The 12,064-nt window shown below is 41.6% G+C and overlaps 2 protein-coding genes and 1 pseudogene across 2 annotated transcripts; 1 reads left to right on the top strand and 2 right to left on the bottom strand.

The window, feature by feature from the left end:
* Positions 1–1,199: 1,199 nt before the first annotated feature.
* LOC140760527 (7-deoxyloganetin glucosyltransferase-like) lies at positions 1,200–4,754 on the bottom strand (annotated as a pseudogene).
* A 788-nt stretch (positions 4,755–5,542) lies between these two features.
* LOC140760216 (7-deoxyloganetin glucosyltransferase-like) lies at positions 5,543–7,682 on the top strand. The gene is made up of 2 exons (XM_073097076.1): positions 5,543–6,210; positions 6,334–7,682. The coding sequence occupies exons 1-2, from the start codon at positions 5,682–5,684 to the stop codon at positions 7,278–7,280; spliced, it is 1,476 nt and encodes a 491-aa protein (XP_072953177.1). The 5' UTR covers positions 5,543–5,681; the 3' UTR covers positions 7,281–7,682.
* A 2,169-nt stretch (positions 7,683–9,851) lies between these two features.
* LOC140760296 (protein PHOSPHATE-INDUCED 1-like) lies at positions 9,852–10,921 on the bottom strand. The gene has a single exon (XM_073097201.1). It carries the CDS (start codon positions 10,875–10,877, stop codon positions 9,954–9,956), a length of 924 nt encoding a protein of 307 aa, XP_072953302.1. The 5' UTR covers positions 10,878–10,921; the 3' UTR covers positions 9,852–9,953.
* Positions 10,922–12,064: the final 1,143 nt, after the last annotated feature.

The raw sequence follows: 12,064 nt of genomic DNA, 5'->3' as shown, positions 1-12,064 counted from the left end.
TCCAAATTTTGGGCTTTCCAGTTCTTAATTTCCACTTAAACATGCCTCTCGTTGTGTAAGCAAGCTGGTTTAAGGTTAGCTCTGTTGCGGCTCAGCTCGAAATCAGTTCGCTGGGTGATAAACTCAAAATTATATATATATACACTCCTTTGCACTTCATTTGAAACATACTAAGAGAACAAAACGTCTCTCAGAGGCTAACACTAAGATACACCTCCATACCTACTTAGACCGACCTAGTCTCCTAATTTCCTTTCATTACTCCTCTCTTTCATCAATTAGAAATTTCTATTTTTGGAACACCACGCAATCCTCTCCAAATTTGAAACAACTGTTAAAGAAAAAAACAATAGTTCTTCTTCTTTCCCTTGATGAGTGGTTGACTGATCGTCTACCTATCGACCAACTCCTCCTACTCCATCGGTAAATCGCTGCCGCTGCCTCTTCCCACTCCTTCTCTAATCAAGCTCGGGCTTGATTTAGTTCAATTGAACTGAACTAAGCTTAAACATCAAACTATAGCTCGAATTATTTGGATCCGCCGGCAGCCTCCTCCTCTTCCATCGGCAAGTTGTCGCTGCCTCCCGATAGCTATTAGTTAAGCCCTTTATGCGTTATAACCTTATCATATATGATAATCGAAAATACTTCCTAGTCATGAACCTCATTGTAAAAGATAAAGGACCCAATTCGTTCACCAATATGAGAAACTTGCGTCTGATCTATTTGGCAAGTATTGATAGTTATTAGAACCGACCAGTTGTTAGAAATTGCTTCAACGAGTTCTTTTATATTTTTAAATAATTTACAAAAATATTTATAACAATAATGCAATTGTATTTTAGGCATTATTTAGCTCTTTTTTTTTTTTAACTAACGTTTAGGTTTAAGCACGTCAAATCATATAAATTCGTATAAAATCATATTTTAATTATACTCTACTAGCTTTAAAAAGAAATTTCATTTTCTATCCGCTAAAAAATCAAACAGGCTTAGAGTCTGGATCAATGCATATAGGGTTGAGCATTGTTCCCCTGTGCATATGTTCTGCATTCTTTGAATGCTGAAGAGAATATTTGAACAATTTTATCTTTTTATTTTGCTCGCACATTCAGGTGTATGGAGATCTGCAGCTACTACACTGGCTCCTGACATAATTATTATGACAATAAGTGCAGTGGTGGATGGTAGACAAATGATGATGAAAAACTTATTGAACACATTCAGATAAATCAGGTACTTATATTCTATTCAACTATTTTTTTCCCAGTGGAGATGAAAAGACTTCTCCCCATTTACACTTGAAATTGATTAAAAAACAATGCAATAGCTGTGGGTGTAAATGACCAGCAAGGCATTGTGATAATTAGATTGTTTAGAGTTCCATTTCCATTTATTATGAAGTTTTGGGCATTCCCATAATATTGGTTCACAGCATTTACTGTATCCTCATGCAATTGTTGAATACCAAGGTGCAGTTATTTTTTAAATAAAAAATGAAATGCATTTTATCGCCACAGGTCCGATATAGTTCATCTTCAATTAGTCCTTGCTTCTTTCTGCTGAAATGAATTTTAAGTTACTCGGATTAATTTGAAGCTATGGAACCAAAGCATTTTCTTTTTCTTTACCACCAACGAATAATAAGTATCTCTTCATCTTGGTTTGGTGCCTTTGGGCTATTTCTTGGACTTTTTTTCTCTTCTTTATGAAGATTTTTCTATTCTTTATCTCCCTCAACATCATTTCTTCCAAATAAATATGATGATTATGATTTCTTTTTCCCTCTCAAAAACAGAAAATAGGCAGGCTCCCCTGCACCTATTATACTTGTTATCAGTAAAGTAGACTGTGAGCCATTTATTGCCTGAAGCATGTGAATACAGTGTTGTGTTCCACGCATTTGCTCCAAAGTCATTGGAACTCATATGGACTCACTGCAAGCCTCTTCCCCATTTCCTGTCAATAGATAGTGGACCAATCTGTCCATGTTCTCCTTCGAAGATCCTCCTCCTTTAGTAGCCTTTTCTGCCTTCTCCTTGCACTCCTTTGCCTTTAACCTCATCTCCTTCCCTTTGTCCCCTTCCATTACTTCCCTCACTAGTCCCTCTACTTCCTCCCTCCTTACATTGCTATCTATCTCTAAACCAATTCCCCACTTCTTGCAAGCATATCTACAGTTAGTTGGTTGCTCAGCAAAGAAGGGCCAACATATCATTGGCACTCCACCACAAATGCTCTCTAAGGTTGAGTTCCATCCACTGTGAGTTAGAAACACACCAAGAGATGGGTGTGAGAGCAATTGCTCTTGTGGGCACCAGCTTGTTAGTATTCCTCTACCTCTAGTCTCCACAATGAAGTCCTCAGTTACCATGGTTTTGTCCCCTGCAACAAGGTCAGGCCTGATGACCCACAAAAATGGGTGCCTGCTATTAGACAGTCCCCATGCAAATTCTGTAAGCTGGTCACCTGTCATCACTGTTATGCTTCCAAAGTTCACATATTACAACTGAAGCAGAACTCTGAGCATCCAACCACTCGAGACACTTGGTATCTTCTCTCCAAAGGTTTGAGCCTATTGAATCCAATTCACTTTGTGGCATCTTGCTAACAAATTTTTGTAGTGGACCTATGTTATAAAGGTGAGGAAAGATGTGGTTCAAGGCGGCAACCACGTCGTTCTCTAACTCATCGAACGTGTTGAGGATAACGCCTTGTGCCTTTATAGCATTCTGTGCCTCGCCACCGTCGAAATTGAGCATGATGTCGTTGCAGTCAGTGGTTCTTATGAAGCTAGGCATGTCCTTCAAGCGGATGTCTTGCATGCCAGGAATCCAGTCTATTGGTGTATCAAGATAGCCATTGGTCAGGTAACTCTCATCTGCACAATCAAATATGGAAATATGCTAGTAAGGCATGAGATTATGCTGGATTAATTTTAGCTCAATCCTTTTAGCTTATAGACTTTGGACCATTATGGCATGAGCTCATCTTGTTATAACTAAAAACTAGTGGTTAATCCTATGTATACCTCTGTTTGAGCAGAAAGAGGAGAACAGAGTACTTGGACTTCACTTGATCTCTATCACATGACTATCTATGTTAAGTGTATTTTACCTTTAATTGGTGTATAGCCTCTTTTAATCAGCTCAGAGAAGTGAAGGTAACCCATGAACCCACATGCACTAGTGGTCCAGAATACAAGCCCAGTGATGCTCAATTCCTCGGCCACCCTCTGTGCAAAGCTCATCACTCCATCAGCTATGACACAACTAACTGGTGGCTTTCCAGGACAACTGTTGAGCCTAACCAATAGATCTCTGAAGGGAACGACACAATTCTTTGTAGTCGAGATGCATAATTCTGCGATGTCTTGTGTGACATCCTCATCGGGCTGCGGCAGGCCGTCTGGTATGGCTTCGAACCGGAAGTCATCGAGGCCATTCAAGGAATTCGATCCTCGAGACCTTAGCAAGCGCTTGTGGTTGTACTCAGAGTTCACATAAGTGATATGGAAACCTCTTGCATGGAGAACCTTAGCAAGTTGGAGCATGGGAGTTACATGGCCTTGAGCTGGTTGTGGAATAAGAACTGCATGTGGCTTGAGAGGAGACCCTATTTCTGAGTGAAAGGCTTTGTTACTTTGTTTCTCTTCAGAAGTTCTCTTCTTTAGTGAGAGCAGCCACCGATGATGTGTGTACATGGACTCTACAATCAGGGATAAAGATAAGTGACCCTTTTCGAAATGGTAGTCTTCATCAAAGTAGATAGATAAATCTACCCGCGGACTTTGTTGAGCAAAAGGTCATCCAATTTGTCCTATTCTTTGGAGGGGCATGCAACCAGTTTTGTATTTTATCCTCTGTTTGGATGCCAGCAAGTACTGAAATGGTAATCTAATTGATAGTTCTTATTTCACCCTCAGGATTAAGCAGATTCTAATACATATCTATAGTTTTATCCATATGCTATTAATCTTAAATAAATCTTATGCTAAGTTCTCTTAAAGATAAAATTTATATTCTAAGACATGCTCTGAACATAATTTTAATTAAATTCTGGAAAGTAAATATGAATTCGATTCAGACATAGACTGCGGTTAACATTCGAATGTAACATGCAAATTTCCTGAGTCACACAGTACATGTTTCCACCCTTTTGCTCCAAAATCATTGGAACTCATATGGACTCACTGCGAGCCTCTTCACCATTTCCTGTCAATAGATAGTGAACCAATCTTTCCATGTTCTCCTTCGAAGATCCTCCTCCTTCAGTAGGAATAAACCCTATATTTTGAAATAACCCTATGAAGCCCTTCCATTTGAAAATTATCTTTAGTATCAAACAAAATATTCTTTGATTAACGCCCTTCCATTTGAAAATAGTTCATTTAGTTTACTCAACATGTCATATTAAAATTATAAAAAAATAGCTTTTGGATTACAAAATCCTTGAAAACAGAGTGTTATTGAAAAATAAAAGAAAAAATTATATGGTGTAAAGTTTAGAATTTTCCTTAACGACTCTACCACATGCCTATCTTAATTAAATTACCTTTAAGTGGCGTATAACCTCTTCTAATCAGCTTAGAGAATTGATGGTAGCCCATGAAGCCGCAAGCACTAGTGACCCAGAATACAAGTCCAAGGAAGCTCAATTCCTCAGCCACCCTCTCATCAGTCCATCAGCTATCACACAACTAACCAGCGGCTTCCCGTTGAGCCTAACCAATAGATCTCGGAAGGGAGCAGCACAATTCTTCGTAATCGAGACGCATAATTCCGGGATGTCTTGCGTGACATCCTCGTCGGACTGTGGCAGGCCAGGCCGTCTGGTATGGCTTCGAACCGGAAGTCGTCAAGGCCGTTCAAGGACTTGGATCCTCGAGACCGTAGCAAGCGCCTATGGTTGTACTCAGAGTTCACGTAAGTGATGTAGAAGCCTCTTGCATGGAGAAGCTTAGCAAGTTGGAGCATGGGAGAGACGTGGCCTTGGGCTGGGTATGGGATGAGCACTGCATGCGGCTTGAGAGGAGACCCCATTTCTGAGTGAAAGGCTTTCTTGATTTGGCTAGATTTCTTCAGATAGTTTTCTTCTTTGGTGAAGACTGAAGAGAAGCTACTCATGTGTGTGCATGGACTCTCACCCTCAGGGATAAAAAGATAATAAGTGATCCATATTGGAATAGAGGTCTTCAAATCAAAGGAGAATAGATTGATCTATCCTCAGATCTACCCTCAGATCTACCATCCTTGAAGTGTGGTCCGAAGCATTTTGAAGAGTGATGGTAGATTCTTTAGGCTATTCGATTAAAAAATAGGATATTGAATGGATTTCCAAGTTCAAACTACTGGTGGAAATTTTTTTAATGTAATATTATATAACCCACTACAAATCTCAAGGATAAGAAAAATGAGCTCAATCCAAATTTTAAACGACTCGAGCCTATCACGAAGATGTATAAGCCTTGGATCAAAGATCTACTACTTATAAACTATGCAGAATATATTAATAGATAAAAACTCAAGCTTATTGAGCCGTTTATTTCGAGCCTGAACAAAGGCTCGTCGAGCACCGCTGCTAGAACTTTTCATTGACAATTGTCTATAAAACCGAGAGAGAGAGAGAGAGAGAGAGAGAGAGAGAGAGAGAGAGAGAGAGAGAGAGAGAGAGAGAGAGAGATGAGTTCTGCTATTGCATCTGATAAGCCCCATGCGGTGTGCATCCCATACCCAGTCCAAGGGCACATCAACCCCATGCTCAAGATAGCCAAGCTCCTCCACTCCCAGGGCTTCCACGTCACCTTCGTCAACACCGAGTACAACCACCGTCGCCTCCTCAACTCCCGCGGCCCCGCCGCCCTCGACGGTCTCGCCGACTTCCGCTTCGCCACGATACCAGACGGCCTCCCCCCCTCCGACGACGATGCCACCCAAGACATCCCCTCTCTTTGTCAATCCATCACGGCCACTTGCCTCCCCAACTTCCGCCGCCTCCTCTCTCAGCTCAATGGCGACAATCCTTCTTTTTCTTCTCCTTGTGTTCCTCCAGTGAGTTGCATCGTCTCAGATGCCTTCATGAGCTTTACTCTGGACGCTGCAAAGGAGCTTGGAGTCCCGGATGTCATCTTCTGGCCTGCCAGCGCTTGTGCCTTCTTGTGCTGCCTCCATTATAGGCATCTCGCGGAGAGGGAGCTCGTTCCACTCAGAGGTAAATTAAATTCAAATCTGCTGTTATCTTCCTGACAAACCAGGCCGCAGCCCCTGCTCCATTAGAAACTTAAACAATCATGCATGGAAAGCACATTAAGCCCCTGTTCTTTTTCATTAACAGATGTCGATCAACTTACCAATGGATATCTTGACACGCCAATCGATTGGATACCAGGGCTTAAGAACATGAGATTTAAAGACTTCCCAGCCTTCGTACGAACATTGGACCCAAATGATGTCATGTTTAACTTCATCAAGGGTGAGGCAGAGAGGGCATCCTTGGCAACTGCAATCTTAGTCAATACCTTTGATGAATTCGAGCTCCCAATCATTGAAGCCATGACTCCAATGCTCCCTCCCATCTACACAATCGGACCACTTTGCTCTCTTGCCAACCAAGTCCCCGAGAGCCCACTCAGCTCGTTGGGCTCAAACCTATGGAAAGAGCAACCTGGTTGCTTAGAGTGGTTACAAGGCAAAAGGCCTAACTCTATCGTGTACGTAAACTTTGGTAGCATAGTAGTCCTGACAAATGACCAACTTATAGAGTTTGCATGGGGCCTAGCCAATAGTGGATACGAGTTCTTGTGGGTAATTAGACCTGACTTAGTGAAGGGTGACTCTGCTATCCTTCCAACAGAGTTGCTAGAAGAGATCAAAGAAAGGTGTCTATTTGCGAGTTGGTGTCCGCAGGAGGAGATCTTGTGTCATCCGGCTATCGGAGCGTTCTTGACGCACTGCGGATGGAATTCGACAATGGAGAGCATATGCGGCGGCTTGCCGATGTTGTGCTGGCCGTTCTTTGCAGACCAGCAGACCAACTGCAGGTATGCGTGCAATGAGTTGGGTGTAGGGATGGAGATCGACAATAATGTGAAAAGGATGGAGGTTGAGGAGCTGATAAGAGAGGTGATGGATGGAGAGGAAGGGAAGGAGATGAAGAGGAGAGCAATGGAGTGGAAAAAAAGTGCAGTTAGGGCCGCAACACAGCCTGGTGGAACTTCTTTTGTTAATTTTGAGAGGTTCGTTCTTGAGGTGCTAAAACAGGGGAGTTCCGTCCTGGACTAAAGGTTGTTTAGTGGTACATGCATCATTGATAGAAGTTTTCTTTTAAAAAAAAAAAGGCTTTTGGTGGACAGTAATTTTGATGGCAGCTTGCATTTATTCTACTTGGCTGGTCAGAAATCATAAAAAATTCCAGTCTACTCTGCAGCATTGTGCGAAAGATTTGATTATCCAATTAACTCAGCCAACAGTGATATGCCAGAAAAGAGCCAATAGTTGCTAGCTTCGGATGAATCTATTTTATTTTTGTTATTTTTGTTTTGCTACGTTATGATGTTTAATTCAGGAAGTGTTAGTGTTCAATTTGGTGATGTCTTGTGTTAGATCTGATTGTTATGGTATCTCAGTGTATTCTTATTTGATCACTTTGATGGTTAAAGCGGTGGTTACAAGGCAAAACATCATGGCAAATGACAAACCTATATATAAATGAATTTGAATGGGGCACTGGATACGTAAACCTATATATATATATATGAGTTCTTTTGGATGATAATTAGGCATGGTATAGTGAAAGAAGGTGTCTATTTGCGATTGAGTTGGACGACGTCTGTAATCCGGCGATCCGCGCGTTCTTGACGCACTGGAATTCGACGATCGACGGAGAGCATTTGCGGCGGCGTGCCGATGTTGTGCTGTGCTGGTCGTTCTTCGCAGATGTGAGTCGGTCGGCGTGGAGATTGATAATGATGTAAAGTCGATAAGACAGGTGATGGGAGGAGAGAAGGGGTAGGAGATGAAGTACTGGAAAGCAAAATTTACCAGATTCTTTGTCCTAATCCAATCCACGCTTACATATATTGGGCTTAAATAAATCAAGATTCGAACCGACTATACAAAATATATATATATATTCTGATGTAAACATTCTTATATTAATATAATAAGTAAATAATTATAGGTCTAGGGGTGTAAATGACCCGAGACTGAGTTAGTCGGCTCAAGCTCCGGCTCAGCTCAAAATCAATTTCGAACCTAATTGTGTTGTTTAGGCTCGAGCCAAGCCTAACTAAACCCAAACCTAAGTCTGAGCAGAGCTCGAGCTTGATTAGAGGATGAGGAGGCGATGACGGCATGGAATGCAGCTTGCCATAGATGAGAAAGCTGAGAGAGAGAGACGGCTTGCCGATGGAGGAGGAGGCCGAAGGAGATGGTCCACGGAGGAGGACGAGGACGAGGAGGCAAGAGAGGAAGAAGAGAGGAAGAGGTGACGACGATGGAGGCCAAATGGGTGACGGGCGGGGTGAGCTGATAGGGTGAGGCTGATGGGTGAGGGCATGGGTGATAGCCATGGAGGCCAAATGGGTGAGGGGTGGGGGTGAGGTGATGGTGAGGCTGACGGATGAGGGCATGGGTGATAACGAGGTGGGTGAGGGTGGGGTGTGGTGTGGTGAGAGTAGTGGGTGCGGGTGGGGCTGTGGTGAGAGACACGCAGGCATTCCATTCCAGAGGCTTGTAATTTGAGTACTTATCAAAGGAGGAATCCTCATCAGATGGGCCAATTTGGGCCACCAAGGCCCCCATCATCTCGGCCCAATTAGACTCGGCACTTGAATCTCAATGCATGGGATGCAGTCGTTGCAGCGGTTGTACCAGTCGGGCGGCGTCGACCCTAATCGGATCTTCTCCTCCATTAGCATTCCCAATTCGATGAATAAATATATCTTTATGAGGAATAACAAAGAATAGGGATAGAAAAAGGTGGATAGATAGATAGATAGATAGATTCCTCAGGATAAGAGATACTATCCGTGCAGTTGGTTTCAAAGACCAGGGTTAGAAGTGTTAAAAGGAAGATGGAGGTAAGGAGAAGTGCATGGCATGGAGATGAGTTCATGATATCCATGGGAGCAATCTCATTTGGGTTTAAACTCGATCTCAAGTGTATATAACTTGGGAGTAGGAGGAGGAGGAGGAGATGGGGAAAGGAAGAAGACAAGTTCCCACTTCTCTCTCTCTCTCTAAATTTATTTCTCTTCTGAAGACATTTGTTGCAATTTAGCGCACAACTATCAACTACTATTGGGAATGTGGGTTTGACAGCCACCTTATGAATGACATGAGAGAGCTTGGCGTAGAGAGGTATTTGAGTTTAGGGATATATATTTTTAAAATAACACCCTATTTTAAATATTTTTTACCACCTCTCTTTAGGCGATTTGTAATCCTGGGAGGAATGTTCGATTCCAAATTTATTGATTTTTTTAAGGAATAATAAATATTTAAATTTTCTGAATTATTTTGTTATCACATTAGTGATGTATCTAAATTAAAAAGAATATTCATATATATATATATATTCTTTTAAAAAAAATTAACTATGCAAATTGCTAAAAAAAACATAGTTCAGGAGTTTATGCAGTAAAACAGTGATAGTATATGAGTCTTATTTTTTTTATCTCTTATTTTTCAAATACCTAAAACGCTCTTGTATTATCTTTGCCCTTAATTTCTCTTAGCTTCTAAAACTCTTATTTGAATTACTACTGTAAAACCTAAAATTCTTCAAGAGTATTTGATTTGTAAAGTTAAATAAACCATAGTCTACGGTGAAGGGCCCAAGTAAACAAGCAGTTCGATAACTTCACTCAGACAAATTTTATTATATGCAAGCATTTACAGAAGCTACACAATCCCAAATCACACCCCCAGAGTCTTGTAAATCCCTTTCAAGTTTCAAACCACTGGCGAGCAAGAGGAAGTAGCAGGATCAAACATAGCAGGCACCAAATACTTCTTCCCATTGATCCCCTCCGCATTGTAACTCCCACCACTGCTCGAATCCACCAACAACTCTCCCGGATAGCCAGGATACGCCCCTTTGCCATAGACTCCGGTGCAAGCCGCGCCCACTTCCACATGACCACCGGCATCACCCTGGAAGTAGCCGTCCCCAAATGGGTTCGTGACAGCCCCAGCCAGCAGCTTAGCAACGTTGATGACCATGCCGTCCACCCCTACATCGCCATTAGGAGCTCCAAGAGGAGGACTCTGAGGCCCATACAGTGGCTGGTGGAATGGCCATGCGCACTGCCCTGGGCATTGGGTCTCGGAATTCCCAACCCACACGTACGCCGGCCCGGACCCGGCGATCGAGCCGTGGGTGCCGCAGGCGCTCTCGCAGAAGCCCTCGACTGCGATGTCGGTGGCGGTGAGGACTAATGCCACACCTGAGCTTAACGCATTGGCTTTGAGTGCTAGCTCCGTGAGCTGAGGCTTCTTTAGTAGCTTTCCGATGGAACAGTGCTCGTCGGTGACTTGGTTGGCTAAGGCGATGTGGGTCTTAGCTTTGCCGGCCTTTTGGACCAAGTAGTCAATTGTGCTCCACCACTTGGCAACAGAGGGAGGTGTGGATGATGAGATTGGATGCTGGGTTGGTTGGGGAGTTAAGGAGAGGAGGAAGTCAGAGATGATGGATTTCTGGGATGGAGTAAATTTCCCGTACCACAGAATAGAGATGGGGATGTCTCCTTGGAGAAGAGGACCTTTGTGGTATGAGAGAAGAGGGAGTGGTGGTTGGTATAGAGATGATAGCTTTCGAGTACCAGAGCAAATGTTTACAAAGTTCACAAGGATCAGAAGGAGGAGAGCTGCAGCCATTGTAGAGAGAGCCTAAACTTTCTATGAATTGGAGATGATGATGATGATGATATTCGATAGAGCAGAGGTCATATATATAGGGAGAATTGGCGCATAAGTTAGTGAGGGAGATTTTTTAAGAACTTTTACATAATCGCCACTTATTTTATTCATAAATACTATAATTGTCATTTAAATCTTTTCACTCAATTTTGTCATTACAATTAATTTTTTAATAAATGATCCACAGAATATTTCTAACAAATGGCAGATTAATAACTATATGTAAATTAAAGTTTATAACCTAAAATATTTGCCAGCCAATTTTTTCTTACACAGAAAAAATTATACTATGATATTGAATAATAATATTATGTTAGCTTTTGATAGCAGTTATATAATTACAATGAGAATTATAATATTAGAAAATTCTCAATGACAACTGCCTAACAATCTCAAATTATTAATTGATCAATGATGAATGGTGGGCCACATGATATAACTTGGAGGCATGAAGAGATGACATCTGTTCAGCATCTTTCTTACTACATTATTAGGGCATTGGTTTTGGGAAAAAATTGAATTAAAAATTTTTGCATGGAAATTAGGGTTGCATGTGTATGAGGGAGAGTTCCTAGGTACTTCTAATGGCAAAGCATGTGAATGGGGGTAGTGTCGATAGGAATGAGGTTTAGGGTTTACCTTGATTTAGTGGCTTAGCAAATAAGCAAAGCCTTGGGTGGAGAGAAGCACCAACTGAGTGCACTGTTTTAGAGGGGAATTGACAGCCTTAGCCTTGTTGGATTTAGCACAAGCAGCATGATAAGTATATTATTAACTGATATCAAATTGGCATCAATGGACATATTCTCAAGGGAATCAAGGAGAATTGGAATACTTTGTGTGGTTTAGAGGATTTGATTAAGCTATCATCTAGCTTCTAGGGCAGCCCATAGATCCCAACTTTGTTTAAAAGAATGTGACAAAGTTGAGAATCCACTATGATGATCTCTATAACAATTTAAAAGTAGTTTATAGTGGAGATTAATAAAGAACTTGATGTTATCGAAAACAAAGCTTGTTCAGCAATCTTGCTGGGTTTATTGAGTGCAAAGTTATACTAAAAAAAAATAAAAATAATGTGCTTGCTCACTGAGCCCATTGTTGAAGTTAGGGTTTGTAGTGTGTATCATTCTCAAATATTTTAT

Source organism: Typha angustifolia, chromosome 5 (genome assembly GCF_048772165.1).
Source record: "Typha angustifolia cultivar Huaian chromosome 5, ASM4877216v1, whole genome shotgun sequence".
In the NCBI taxonomy this organism is placed as follows: Eukaryota; Viridiplantae; Streptophyta; class Magnoliopsida; order Poales; family Typhaceae; genus Typha; species Typha angustifolia.
This window is presented reverse-complemented; position numbering and strand designations above follow the sequence as displayed.